Source organism: Cicer arietinum, chromosome 2 (assembly GCF_000331145.2).
Source record: "Cicer arietinum cultivar CDC Frontier isolate Library 1 chromosome 2, Cicar.CDCFrontier_v2.0, whole genome shotgun sequence".
Taxonomy (NCBI): Eukaryota; Viridiplantae; Streptophyta; class Magnoliopsida; order Fabales; family Fabaceae; genus Cicer; species Cicer arietinum.
The window spans coordinates 45,567,248-45,580,981 of record NC_021161.2 but is presented as its reverse complement, the minus strand read 5'-3'; the positions used below and the strand labels follow the sequence as shown (position 1 = coordinate 45,580,981).

The window sequence follows — 13,734 nt, the reverse complement described above, 5'->3', positions numbered from 1 at the left end:
CTGAGGATGAGAAGAAGAAGAGGAAGAGGAAGGGGAAGGGGAAGAAGATAAAAGATGGAATGAAATGAAATTAGAGATTAGAATACGAATAAGAATGTGTTTTTTTTTTAAGTTTTTTTAATTAAATGATGTAATATAAATTAGAAAATTTGTTTTTAAAAATAGAAAATGTATTTTATAACTTTGGAATAATAATAAAATATAATTAATCCACATTAAATCTTTCACGTCATCTTTTTTTTGACACATTATTAAAAAATAACATTTCATCAAGTTTTGGATCAAGATTGTGTTTGCGGGGTCAAAACTTGAGACAAATAAAATGAAAAGACTATTTTTGTGATTCAATAAAATAGGGGAACAAAAAATGTAATTAAACCTATCAAAAAACACTATAAACTATAAGTTTATAAATGATTGTTATTAAAAGGAATTTATAGCTTATAATTTTTTTTTTTGACATTGTCAAATTAAGTTCTCCAAAAAAAAAACTCATATGACACTTACTTTATGAATTAATCAAGTTGAAAATTATAAATGGTGTGACTAATATCAAGTAGGCTCATATTTATCTCGTCCCACCATTCAAAGTTTGTGGATAATCTAGATGTAAATGAAACTTGTAGTGATTGGTTCAACCAAATACCAAATTTGGTATTTTCGATTAATTTGATCTTATATAAAATTCATTAATAGTTGGAATTCAAAACTTTAGACATTTCTTGATAACTAAAGTTCTACAGAGCCTCAATAATGAATTATAGATTCTAGTTCAAAATTTCTTATTTATGATGTATTTATATATGATTTTTTTATAATAAAAAAAAATTACTGCATACTATTAATAATATGGGCTTGAACATATACTTGGTTATCAATAAAAGTCTCTCTTTTATTTGGCACAAGTTTCTTGACTAGAGATAATTTTGTACGAGATACTGTTGATACTAAATTTCAATAAAAAAAATTAATTGCATCATGAAATGTGGTCGCCTTAGTTTAGAAATATACATTTAATACATAGTTTAATTCGGCATGATAATTTTTGAATTTAGTTTGTTTACATTAACAATGTAACTTTTTTACACATTTATTCAACCAAATTTCTCTATAATGTCACCATTGTAGATTAATTCATTAAATATCTCTATAAATACTTATTTGACATATTTTAATTGGATATGTGTAAAAAAAAATACACTGTAAATATATAAAAATTAATCTCATAAATTTTTCATTAATTGGATATGTGTAACATTATCATAGACATTATTAGAGGTAGTTAAAATTACTTATGGTTATGTGTAAGTTGTTAGGTTAGTTACATTAATTGCACTATATAAAAGTGCATCATACTCTAATTGTAACAACAATTCATCAAATAATCATTTTAAGTTTATTTTTCTCTTTAATTATTTTTCTCTTTCTTAAGCTCAACCATAATTCTTAATAAAGATAGCTCTTTGCATTTCAGAATAAAGGCACTAAAATCTGATAATTAATGGTTGAAAATTAAACTATCATTATCGTCATTTCACTCTAAGAATTATTTGAATGTATGCGTTAAATTTAATTCTAAAGACGGTGCATCAAGTTTAATTTAAAAAATATTGACTTGGTTTTTAGTACCATCACTTTTTTTAATTTTTTTAGATGCGATCATAGTATTGTTATATATTATTTGTTGATTAAATACTACTCGAATCTTTGCAGTTTGATATTGGTTAGTTGGCTGGCTTCGTAATTCGCATGAACAATTGGTCACTAGTGTCCCTTTGTGGACAGCATTCCTTACTGGATAATGAATAAATCAGGTTGTGACAAGTAATGTGCTAATAAAATTGCTATGATTAGCTAGCTCGGATAAAAAAAGGAGAGATGTATGTAAAAATTTATTGATGAAATAATGATATAGGATTGTCGTATATCATAAGGGGGCATGTGGAACTTGTTAAGACCACTCGGAGATGCATGTGGAAACATGCATTATGTTAAGATAGGTAAGGGGCAACATCATATCATATTCTTGACGAAATATGTGTCAAGAGAAACAAAGCGTAATGAACTGGATCAGGTCTTTCTGTTTCATTTGTTTTGTTTGGTTTTCAATAATTAATATAAAACATTAATTATTGGAGGGAGCGGTGGGGTGGAACTTAAACCAGCCACATAAAAATAGAAAATTTTGGACCATGTCTTATGTAAATTAAATTGAGGTAATAGTGTAATAAACTTGTGATGCATAATATTTTGATAAATAAAAATACAAAAAGCCGGCCATGTGTGTTGGCATTGGAGATTGAATTAGTGACTAGGCATGTCAAATTGCCAATATAAGTTAGAACTCGTAAGTACAATTATCCACTCTAACTCGTCTTAACTTTGACAGCAACAAAATTGCTTTCAACAAAAGCACGTATGGATTCCATAATTTTTTGAAATTCAAAATTGGAGACGGAATCGGGATTTGAAATATTGATAATTGTTTAGTATTTGTCGACGAATTTATCTACTTGTAAATTAATAGTATTTTTAATTGTATAATCTAATTAATATTATATTAATTATAATAAATATAATTTTAACTTTATCTACCATCCTTATTATTGACTATTTCATTTTTCTCATTATAAATGTTTTATTTAAAAAAAATAATATTTTTTAGGATGAGTGTTACATTTAATTTTTAATATAATATTATTTTTTTAATTGTATAATTTAATTAACATTATATAAATTATTATCCTTTACTTTACGCTTAAGAGTGATAATAAATATATCAATATTATTTTAAGTGAATTAACTTACAACATTTTAAACACTACACTCAATTTTAAAGGTAATGATAGAAAAATAATAAATGTTTGATGAGAAATAATAACGAAAGGAAAAAAAAAGTCACATGTCTCGTTTTTTAATTGATATGATTATTTCAATCCACTACTTTAAATACATAGTTAGTTTTCTAACTTGACATTTTAATCTTGTGTTGTACTGTATGGTATTATTGTTGATTATAAAGCTAAATTAGGTCATATGATTGTTCTCGTCTCCTCTTTTCTAATGGTACTGGTTTTTCACCAAATAGTAGTGATTTATAGTTAATTTTTTATCTGAATTTATCACTCTAAATTATTTTTATTCTCTTTCATATAAATAAATTATTTTCACACATATTTTGTTGTCGTTTTTGTGCGATTCTGTATTTTTTTTATTGTCTTAGTATGACGCTTTAGTTTTAAGTTTGATTGTGGTGTTATTTGGTTTAGATTGATAAATATATTTTAATCAAATGCAAATTCAATCAATAATTTACTATTGTAAACATTACAACTTTAAACGCATCACTATTTTAGACCGTTCAATTTTAATATATTTGTAAATTTTGTCGCATTTATAAATATTTTATCATTTTGTGCTATTAACTCGAATGTTGTGAGTTTATTCATAAATTCATCATTTGTCGTTTGAGCAACTTTAAATTATAATATTTTCAATTAATATAATTTATATCAACTTAAATAAATAAAAATTATTTATTTAGTATAAAAATACATCAATATTAACTTGGATTAATTTAATAAAATTATTATTTTATAATATAGAAAAGCTTATAATACAAAAAAAAAAATACTACACTCATATTATTGAAGGCAATTATTGTCAAAAAAGAAATTATTGAAGGTAATTGAAACTTGAGAAAAGTAGCAGGTGGCGGAAATGAAAGGACGGTCTGAGTCAGCAATGAATTATTCTTGTGGGGATTGCCGTTGGAGGGGGCATATGAGTCAGCAGTGAATTATGAAAGCGTATATTTGTCATCAAAATATTTTATACGACCTGACCCAAACAGATCATCGAATGAACGGAAGGATGTCTGAATTGACTCTAGTACCTATGTGTCATGCTACCACCAAATTTCATAGATTCATTTGAGATCTACATCATCATTTATTATTTGGTATTTTATTAACTAAATTATTAAGTAATACATACAAATATAACTAAATGTGTATTTTGTTAGTCATTTTAATATTTGAATACATTTTTTATTAGTTAATTTAGTAATCAAATATATATTTTACTAGTTAATTTGATTTATAAAATTACTTAAAAATAATAATTATATAGTGTGTCTAACTTCAATATATTCAAGAATATAGCAGTTGCACATCACAAAATTAAGAAATTAAAATGATTATTTACTCTTATATAAATATTGATATTTTGATCATGATCCCCTGAATATTAATTCCTGATTTTGTAACTATATATTCGCATCAGATTTTCAGCTCATAAAGTAATGTCTCTTGTGAGATGTATGTTTAAACTAATGATTTTTTTTTTTTTTACAATTGAAAGTGTGAAGTTTTTCCCCCTCAATGTTGGGAAATTATTTCATGAACATCAATACACCCAAATAACATTTTGAAAGAGAATGAAATAAAGAGAGTAAGGTAATATTTGTGATATGTTAATAATATGATATAAATAGATATAAAGAGAAAATAAAGGGCTAATATATGATATTGAAAAATATGAGGTGTTTGTATATCACTGCTTTGTATATTTTGGTTTCTGCGAGAACCTTTGATGTTTATATGCACTTAGAACATCTTCAACGTGGATTATTTTAGCTAATATAGACCTAATTTATTAGCAACCCTTATTAGATAAAGAACAAAAGAAAGTGTCTATTAGACATGATATCTGAATAGTTACTTTATCTCTTTTATATGACAACTGGGTTCCACTGTTAAAAAAATAATAATAATCATAAAAGATAGAACATGTGTTAGTGAAATATATTTCTTTATTTTAATAATAATGTAAGTTTATTACTAAACTCCACTTAGTATTTTTTTATGAAGTGCCGACTTTAAATATAAACAACTTTGGGTGAATATAAAGTGATGTATTTGATTTAAATTTTGGATCAAATACATCAAATTTTATTAATCTAATATATATATTGATTACCAAATGTAGGTAGTATTGAGGCAAAATTATGAATCTCTAATCATGATTATGTTTCTATTTAACTTGTGTTTTTAAATGAGTTACTAAAAGATAGAAGATCAAATACATTCATAAAACAATCAACGGTTTCACCATGAATTAAATCAAAGAACATCATACCTTAATTGAGCTGAAAATTGATTACCACATCATTCTGGTTTATCAAGATCATTATAATTTATCAAAATGATCATTATGGTTTATCAAGATCATTCTGGTTTACTAAATGATCATTCTGGTCATTTCGTTTTAAGGACAAAGTTAAAACATATCATTACCCATAGTTCAAACTTCAAGATAAAAGAATATCAAGACTACTCAAAATTATAATCAATCTCAATATTCAAGCTGGAGGCCTAAAGAAACAAACTTGTCATCATATCAATAATCAGATCGATCTCCAGATTAATGAATTGTGAGCAAGGACGAAATGACACTCTTGCTGCAATTTTTGTAGAAAGCTCATCATGCCTCTAAGACAAAGAACTGACACTAGACAACTATTAAATCATTCATCCATGTTTTCCATACAACACAAAACCAATAACGTTTTGGATTGGATAACACACATGCATATTAGATCTAACTTTGGATGAACGTTTTCCTCTAAGATTAGTAACGACTATAATGAGTCTTTACTAACTTTCTCTATTCCTATAAAAAGAACATCAAGATGGAGACAACAACAAGAGTTTTCAGTGCAATTATTCCAATACTTAATCAATCATACTCATACAAACAAAACTCTTCAATCGATAAAACTTCATCTTTCTCTTACTATACTCAAGGATTTCTTTATTTAGTTATTGCTGACAATCAATCTCAAACAAGTGTTGAGTAGATTCTGATCCTAAAACCTTTTATCATACACACCATTTGAAACTCAATTTTATCTCTTAAGATAGTTTGAGTATTTTGTAAAAATCCTTTACGGGCTGCAATATAACTGTAAAAACTCTTTCAAGGTTGAAAGATGAATTATGTAATTGATCAAAAGAGATCAAGAAAGATAGTGAAAAAACAAGAACGTTCTTGTGTCAAACACATTAGTGAAAAACTCACAAATTGTGAGAACTGAATGTAGCTCACATTGGATTAACCAAGATACATCATTGTGTGATATTATTATCTATATCTTTATTTATTTCTCACTCACTATCACATATCACCTTGAAATAATTTGTTTTATTCGTTTTTAACTTATCCAGAACGTTCTGAATTTTTATTTGTAACCAACATCAATCTTGAATTATTTAAATTAGAAGCATAATTTAACATTTTAAAAAATAATCACAATTTAAACTTCATTCTTTGTAATTGATATTGCTATCTATTATATATATTTAAAACAGACTCTCATGTCACTTCATAGTATTTCTTCCACATGTGCAAACATATCCCACCTCAACTAAAAAAGCGTACGCCTTAGAGAGTTCTCTTGTGTTTTTATTGTAGTACCTCAATTTTGTCCCAATAATTAAAAATTATTTTCATAATAATAAAAACAAAACAAAAAAAACATAATCAGTATTCGTCCTTTATTTTTAATTTTAATCTTTGAATTTTAATTTTTTATTTTATCCCAATTATATCTTCACCATTCCTACACTCAATCACAAAATCATTGTTAATGTCCCAATTATATCTTCACCATTCCTACACTCAATCACAAAATCATTGTTAATGTCCCAATTATATCTTCACCATTCCTACACTCAATCACAAAATCATTGTTAATGTCCCAATTATATCTTCACCATTCCTACACTCAATCACAAAATCATTGTTAATGTCCCAATTATATCTTCACCATTCCTACACTCAATCACATAACTTGCATAACTTTCTTTTATTTTATGGACATCTTGCTGCAAAACAATGATAACCCATAACTTTCTTTTATTTTATGGACATCTTGCTGCAAAACAATGATAACCCATAACTTTCTTTTATTTTATGGACATGTTGCTGTCAAATAAATAAAACTCAGAACTTTGTTTTATTTTATGAATACAACATGTCACTATTTTAGTCTATAAGAAGAAGATAAAAATTCATTTGAAGGGAGGAGGTGAGATTTCGAAAATAGAAGATTTATTTTCTTTGCTTCTGAAATAAATCAAGAAAAAAGAGAGAAAATGTTGTAAAAAACCAAAACAGAGAAGATAAAGAAACGTTTTGGAAAAAGTCCACCACAATCCTTCTTCAAACCAACTCATAACCATAACCAAAACTCAAACTCATTTTAACAACACAACCCACAAAAATCTATTAAAAGATAAGATAGATAAGAGGATCGTTACTACTTTCAGTTCAGTCGCGCCGCCGTAGCCTCCATCTTCACTGTGGCCGATATTTAGAAAGGCAAGTATTTTTTTTTTACTCTCTTTAAGTTTGTTGTGCTTTATGTTATTTGGAAGATATAAACATCACTATGTTAATAACTAAGATTTGGAAGAAGAGCTTGATTTGTTGGAAACTTTGTTTTATTTGACATTGGGTGTTTTGTTTGAAATCTTAGTTTTATTGTTTCTCTGGTTTGGCTTATAAGGCTATGATGATTTCTTTGGTTTTTATTTATTATTATTTTGTGAAGATATTTCCCCATATTATCACTACTGGCCTCAGCATTTGTTATCCTACTGCTAACTCTATTATTAGTGTGTTGGTATTCGCATAAGAAATGACACTAGCAACCTGCCATCCATACTTTCTTTTTCTCTAATATCACGTGAGGCAATATCAAGTAACATGTGTGTATGTAATGCTGTAAATTACTATTTTATTTCATTTAACTTAAATAATAATAATTATTTAATTTAATAATGATGGTCATTTAACATAATTTAATTTGATTTAATATAAATAATGACTAATTAGTAATAAACATAATTCATTTCACTTATAAATGATATTAATATGCTATTTAATATTAAATGAGTTATGCTTTCATCATTTGATTCACTAAAAAGTATTTGAAAGAGTTCACAATTTGTATATAGTTTTTATTTTATTAATCTGGTATTTTTATTTTTTATTTATTTAATAAATAACAATACAAGTCTATATTTTTTTTTTACCGTTTATTTTATTTTTAGGTGTGTTTATTATTGAGCTTATTTCGTAGAATTATTTAAATTTATTTAATTTTTAACATCAATTATTATTATTATTATTATTTTAAAAGGGTAAAGATAAAACTATAATCGAATATTGTAAGGTTAATTAGATGTGACATCTTTTTAATCTTTGAGTTATTAGAACACAAATTGTGACAATTTGATGGTTCTAAATCTCATAATCACAAATGATTTAATAAACTAAAAATTCATAAACAAATAAATCATAAAAATTATTTAAAGTTAATTAAAATCTTTTAATCTCGGAGTTACATAATACAAATTATATATTTTGATAACTCTAAAACTTATCCTTTTAAAAAAAAATTTATTTAATTATTATTATTATTACTATTATTACTATTATTTTTGAAGTTGTTAAGATACAAATTAAACTATTTGTTTGTTTTGAAATTCAATTTAAAAATAAAAAATAAAATATTCTTAAGAGGATTAAATTAGATGTGACATCTTTTTACTCCTTGGATTTTGAGACACGAGTTGTACAATTCGATCGTCTTAAAATTCATATTTTAAGATAATTATTCAAATCAAACAAGTTTTTTTATGTTCGTCAAAATTATTTTTTTTAAGTAACAAAATACAATTTATTTAAAAGCAATCAACGCATTCACATTTTTTTACCAAGAACTACGTAGCTTTGATTTCTCCATCGCACCGGGAGATACGTAGGAGCAAGATCACACTCTTGTCAAGCACACTAATAAAAACTTTCTTTTTTTTCCATTCTTTTTTAACACACTTTTATCTCAAAAAATCACATTTATAAAAAACAATTTATATTCATATTTAATAATAAAGAAAAATAAATATATTTAAGTTGATATAATTTTGCACAATTAATTAAAGGTAACCGTATTTTAACGGATGTCGTAGGGTGCTAATACCTTCCCTACGCATAATCGACTCCCGAACTCAAAATCTGGTTTCAAAGACCATTTTTACATTTTTAAGGGTTTCCCAATATTTTCCCTATTTTAAAATAAATTTTGGTGGCGACTCCATTGAATTCGATGAAAACTCGAAATTTTAGGCTGCGACAAAGTGTTAGGTTGAAAATATTAGTTTTTTTATTGGATATACTATAAGAAAATACAAACACGATTTATTTGAATCTCATCCTAAGAATTCTATTTTTTTAAAATAAAAATATGTTTTATAAAACTATTTTTAATATCATTCTTTTTAAAACTAAAAAAATAAAATAGATTAATTGTATTTAACTTCTTATTTTTCAGTTTTTTTAATTCTCTAATAAAAAACTGTTTAAAAAAATTAAATTATCAAACAATTTTTTTTTTTATTTTTCTCATCTTTAAATCTGTTTTTAGAAACAAGTCTCTCAAACATTTTTTTTTATTTTATTCTTTAAAACCATTTTTTAAATTAAATTTATAAAACAATTTCTAAAACCTAAAATATAAAAATGTTTCAAACTGAAATAGTTTATTAATTACTAATATTAAAAAATTATACAATATGTACTTTACCAGAACCAATAAATTAATATTCAAATATAGAGATGCCAATTGCGATGCTCTTAAACACGCTCTTCAACTTCATTCTGAACTAGTAAAAAAAAAACATAATTCTCAATTTTCAATCCTCATTTCCCTTTCTTTTAAAGTATTTGATTCAATAAATGGAAAGAAGGAAGAAAGATTTTAACAAAGAGATGAGGAAAAAATAAAAACACGTTTGATTTAAAAAAATAGAATGTGAAGGTCTTATAAAAGATAAATTTTACAAAGATTTTGATTTCCTCTTTTTTTTTTCTTCTTAAAATTTAAGGTATTTATATATATAACCTTTAAATGCAAAAAAAAAAAAAATAAATAATTGGTTGTAGGACATAAATAAACCTTTTTAAGATAAAAAAATTTACGAAATTTTAATATTTAAATTTTAATATAAATATATCAGTTTGTTTTTTTTTAAAAGAAGATATATGAAAAAAAAACCAAAATTTAAATCAATCCAACTTAAAAAATCTTCTCACTTCTTCATTCATTTACTCTAAACAAACATACCTTGTGCATTTTCTGTTCTCACAATTTGGCAGCACATGCACAGTAGAAAAACACAGTCTCTACCCGCAAAACTCGCCAAGAGTAAGAAAAAGAAAAAAGAAGTAGGTCCCACTAATTTCACAACTCATTATATTACACAATAAATTTAGATTTGCCACGGTATGACAAATCTTGCTTTTCACATGTCACACATTGCATAACATTTTATCAAAGATAATATTACTCATATTTTAACTTTAGAATCAAACTTATGACATGCAATTAAAATTTTCAATATCACTACGACCCTTGTTGAAGAATCTCTCGTGTTTTAAGGTTTCTATTGCTTGTTTTTGTTATCAAAGTGAGTTCCTTAAAAAAAAAAAATTAAAGAAATATCAAAGGTGGACAAAGACATGAAGAAAATAACACATTATAAAAACTATACATTTGTGACAAAGTTAGATTTTCAAGAACCCAATTTTTTATTACATAGAAACAAACAAAATACTTGAGAAAATTATTTTAGTATTTTGCCAAATTTCTTCCCGTCATATCATTGCATGATTCATAACATTGTTTCTTACTTTTCACAATAGTCTTTTTACACATATCAAAATTATAAAAATATACATAAATATAATTGTTGTTAATAATTTTATTCCATAGATATTATTTTAGTTAATTGGTTTAATTATGAAATATATTTTTTGTTAATTGTTTAGTGTAATAAATAAGAACAACTTTTGTTGTTGCATCTCTCTCTCTCTCTCTGAGAAACGAGAAAGTTTACCTACCAACCACAGCAGAGTAGTAATATCTGTTTTCACACAATTCATCACTACCCTTTTGTTTACGGTTCATAAAAACTTCAACTTTCTTCATCAAAACTTGGTGGGTTATTAATCTTCTTAGCCTTACTTCTTCATTACATGAAGATTCTCAACTTGGTTTTTCAATTTTCAAAATGCTTGTGAATGAGGACAAATTTCATGCCATTGTGGACATAGATAACGGCTGTCACCGGAGAACGGAACAATGTTCCGTCTCCGGTGACCGGTCAGATGAAGATCAAAGGTCTGAGATTGTAGGAGTGTCTGAAAAACAAAGAGAGTCATCTGATTCCTCTGCTTCAGATTCAGAGTGTTCTGTTGAGTTGGATCTGGATGGTGTAGTTTCTGATGTTAAGGTGCATTTGGATAATAAAGTTGAGAGGGATTGTAGGATTTGTCATCTTAGTATGGATTTGACAAATCATGATGAATCTGGTATTCCTATTGAGCTTGGATGTTCTTGTAAAGATGATTTGGCTGCTGCTCATAAACATTGTGCTGAGGCTTGGTTTAAGATTAAGGGTAACAAGTAAGTACCCTTTTGGAATAATAAACTTTTACTATGTTTTTTTGGAGAGATTGTTGGAGTGACTATGTAGCATTATCCATAAGTGTCTTTGGTGTCCGATAAGTGTGGATGACATGATACTGACATAAATGGTTACATTCAATCACCACTAATGTTTTTTCAAATTATTATGATATTTCAGATTGGAGGTGTATGTGATGTCCGATAGGTGTCAGCGACACAACATTGATATGTGTGTGATTTTATTTAATCACTTCAATTTTCTCAAATTATTATCGATGTCTAACTTGTTTGGTATTTGTATTAGTACTTCATAGTTTACGGTTACTTGTTTTTGGTCAACGATCCTCTCATGGATGGTTAATTTGTGAGATTGATGAGTGTTATTGCTACCCCTTTAGTTAATATGTTTTTCCTTTTGTGGGAAATTTGTGGATGAGGTACTTAGGTGGCAATTTTTTTTATTTTGAAGTGTAGATACTCCCTTACCTTATCAGAAGTTATTTGACTTTTCTATTTGTTTCTTGTCCTTTACCATATTAGAATATACATTTGATGCCAAAAACTTTGCATAATGTAAGTTTAAGATAGTGCTTATGAAGTATCTTATAGTGGAGTGTGAATCTGATTCTTCTTTTGTAATCAGAAATACATAGTGTGAACTAAGTTAAGCAACAAAATTATAATAAAAAGAGTTTGGTATAATAATGCTTATAAGAAAAATGTTGGAATGTAGCTGAAAATATCTCATTTGCATCCGAAGTGTCACATAGCATATACTTATCAGTTTTTTGAGATACCTGCATTTCATGAAGTACTAGTTTCATTTCACCTGTTTTTATCTTCAATTATAGGTCAGTACTTGAAATTTCATAATTTAAAAGTCAACTAAATCATAATCAACAATGCCAAACAAAGAAAGAAGAATCTCTTTGCCTTGTTGCATAGAGGCAGAATCAGTTTAGTCATTTTGAGCTTCTTTTTTGCATCATTGGACTTCGTCTACGTGAGATTTGATGTCGCTTAAATTTAGTAAATGTCTCTTATATGCTTAGCCTTCATGTAGAACCATGGCCAGGTCTGGTTTGAATTTGCAATCATCACAAGCTATTATTTGTAGTTTCTGAATTTTCATGTCCTAAAGTGTCTTAGGACACGAGAAACAAGCTGCAGATGTTAAACCAAACACTCGCTTATTTATCTCGGGGTACTTTTGTGTGGAGTGCATGATAAAAAAATGCAGTTTATTGTACATATTCCAAAACTAATTTGATCTGGCCTAGTGATCTTTCACTACTGCTTAACACTAAATTTGTTAAGCTGATAGAAAGTATGAAACTTGGTTGTATAACATTTTTCTTTTTCTTGGTTATACTTTACTTTGCTAGAAAAATAAGCCTTTTATCTGTCATTTTAGATCAATTATTTTGCTTTAACTTCTTAATGTTTGGGTAGTTCAACTGGTTTGAGGTAAAGGTCGAAGCAGTTAAAGGACCAGGATGCAAACCCTGTTGAACAAGAAAACACTAAACTAACAACAAATATAGTAACATTTTCCTATCTAAAAAGAAAAAATGTAATTGCTGTAATTTAACATGTATTTAATAGTTTCAACTTTAGTTGTAAACTTCACTAATTATTTTACTTGCTTGATTTACAGAACTTGTGAAATTTGTGGATCAATTGCACACAATGTAGCTGGTGCTATTGAAGTTCAAATGACAGAACAATGGAATGAATCAAGTGATCCCTCTATGGTACCGCCAACTGGACCTTCATCGCCGGCCGAAACTCGAAGTTTTTGGCAGGGACACCGATTTTTGAATTTCCTTCTAGCATGTATGGTATTTGCATTTATCATATCATGGCTTTTTCACTTTAATGTTCCCTCTTGAATTCTTTTGTAACTTGAGGATGAAGCAAGTAACATGACAGAGGGTTATTAGACCTTAACATATGGCCATTAACACAGGTATTAAACTCAATACCTTGTGTCTCTCTGTAGTTTGATTTGGAGCTATGTTTTTTTTTTACATACATGAACATCATGTATGTATTTTTGTTGTATTGTTGTTTATCTTATTTTATTTCCTTATTAATAATTTGTATATCATTGTAGTCTTCTCTCTTCATCATGTAGAAATTGTATTTTTTGAAATTGATACACATAATGGTCATGTGGATGAAAAGGCACTTTTGTTTGA

At 26.8% G+C, this 13,734-nt stretch overlaps 1 protein-coding gene across 2 annotated transcripts; it reads left to right on the top strand.

The window, feature by feature from the left end:
- The first annotated feature begins 10,908 nt into the window (after positions 1 to 10,908).
- Positions 10,909 to 13,734, top strand: LOC101514319 (uncharacterized). Of its 2 annotated transcripts, XM_027331656.2 has the most exons (3): positions 10,909 to 11,530; positions 11,712 to 11,762; positions 13,191 to 13,734. In XM_027331656.2, the coding sequence occupies exons 1-3, from the start codon at positions 11,136 to 11,138 to the stop codon at positions 13,423 to 13,425; spliced, it is 681 nt and encodes a 226-aa protein (XP_027187457.1). In that variant the 5' UTR covers positions 10,909 to 11,135; the 3' UTR covers positions 13,426 to 13,734. The 2 variants fall into 2 exon arrangements, with proteins under 2 accessions (XP_027187457.1, XP_004490932.1); XM_004490875.3 differs by lacking the exon at positions 11,712 to 11,762 and having other exon boundaries at positions 10,920 to 11,530.

Bases quoted from the DNA above. Each gene is read 5' to 3' on its own strand.
- LOC101514319 (XM_027331656.2), top strand. From the start codon at position 11,136: ATGCTTGTGAATGAGGACAAATTTCATGCCATTGTGGACATAGATAAC. The intron at 11,531-11,711 runs GTAAGTACCCTT...ATGATATTTCAG, and splicing joins TTTAAGATTAAGGGTAACAA to ATTGGAGGTGTATGTGATGT. The intron at 11,763-13,190 runs GTGTGTGATTTT...CTTGATTTACAG, and splicing joins CAGCGACACAACATTGATAT to AACTTGTGAAATTTGTGGAT.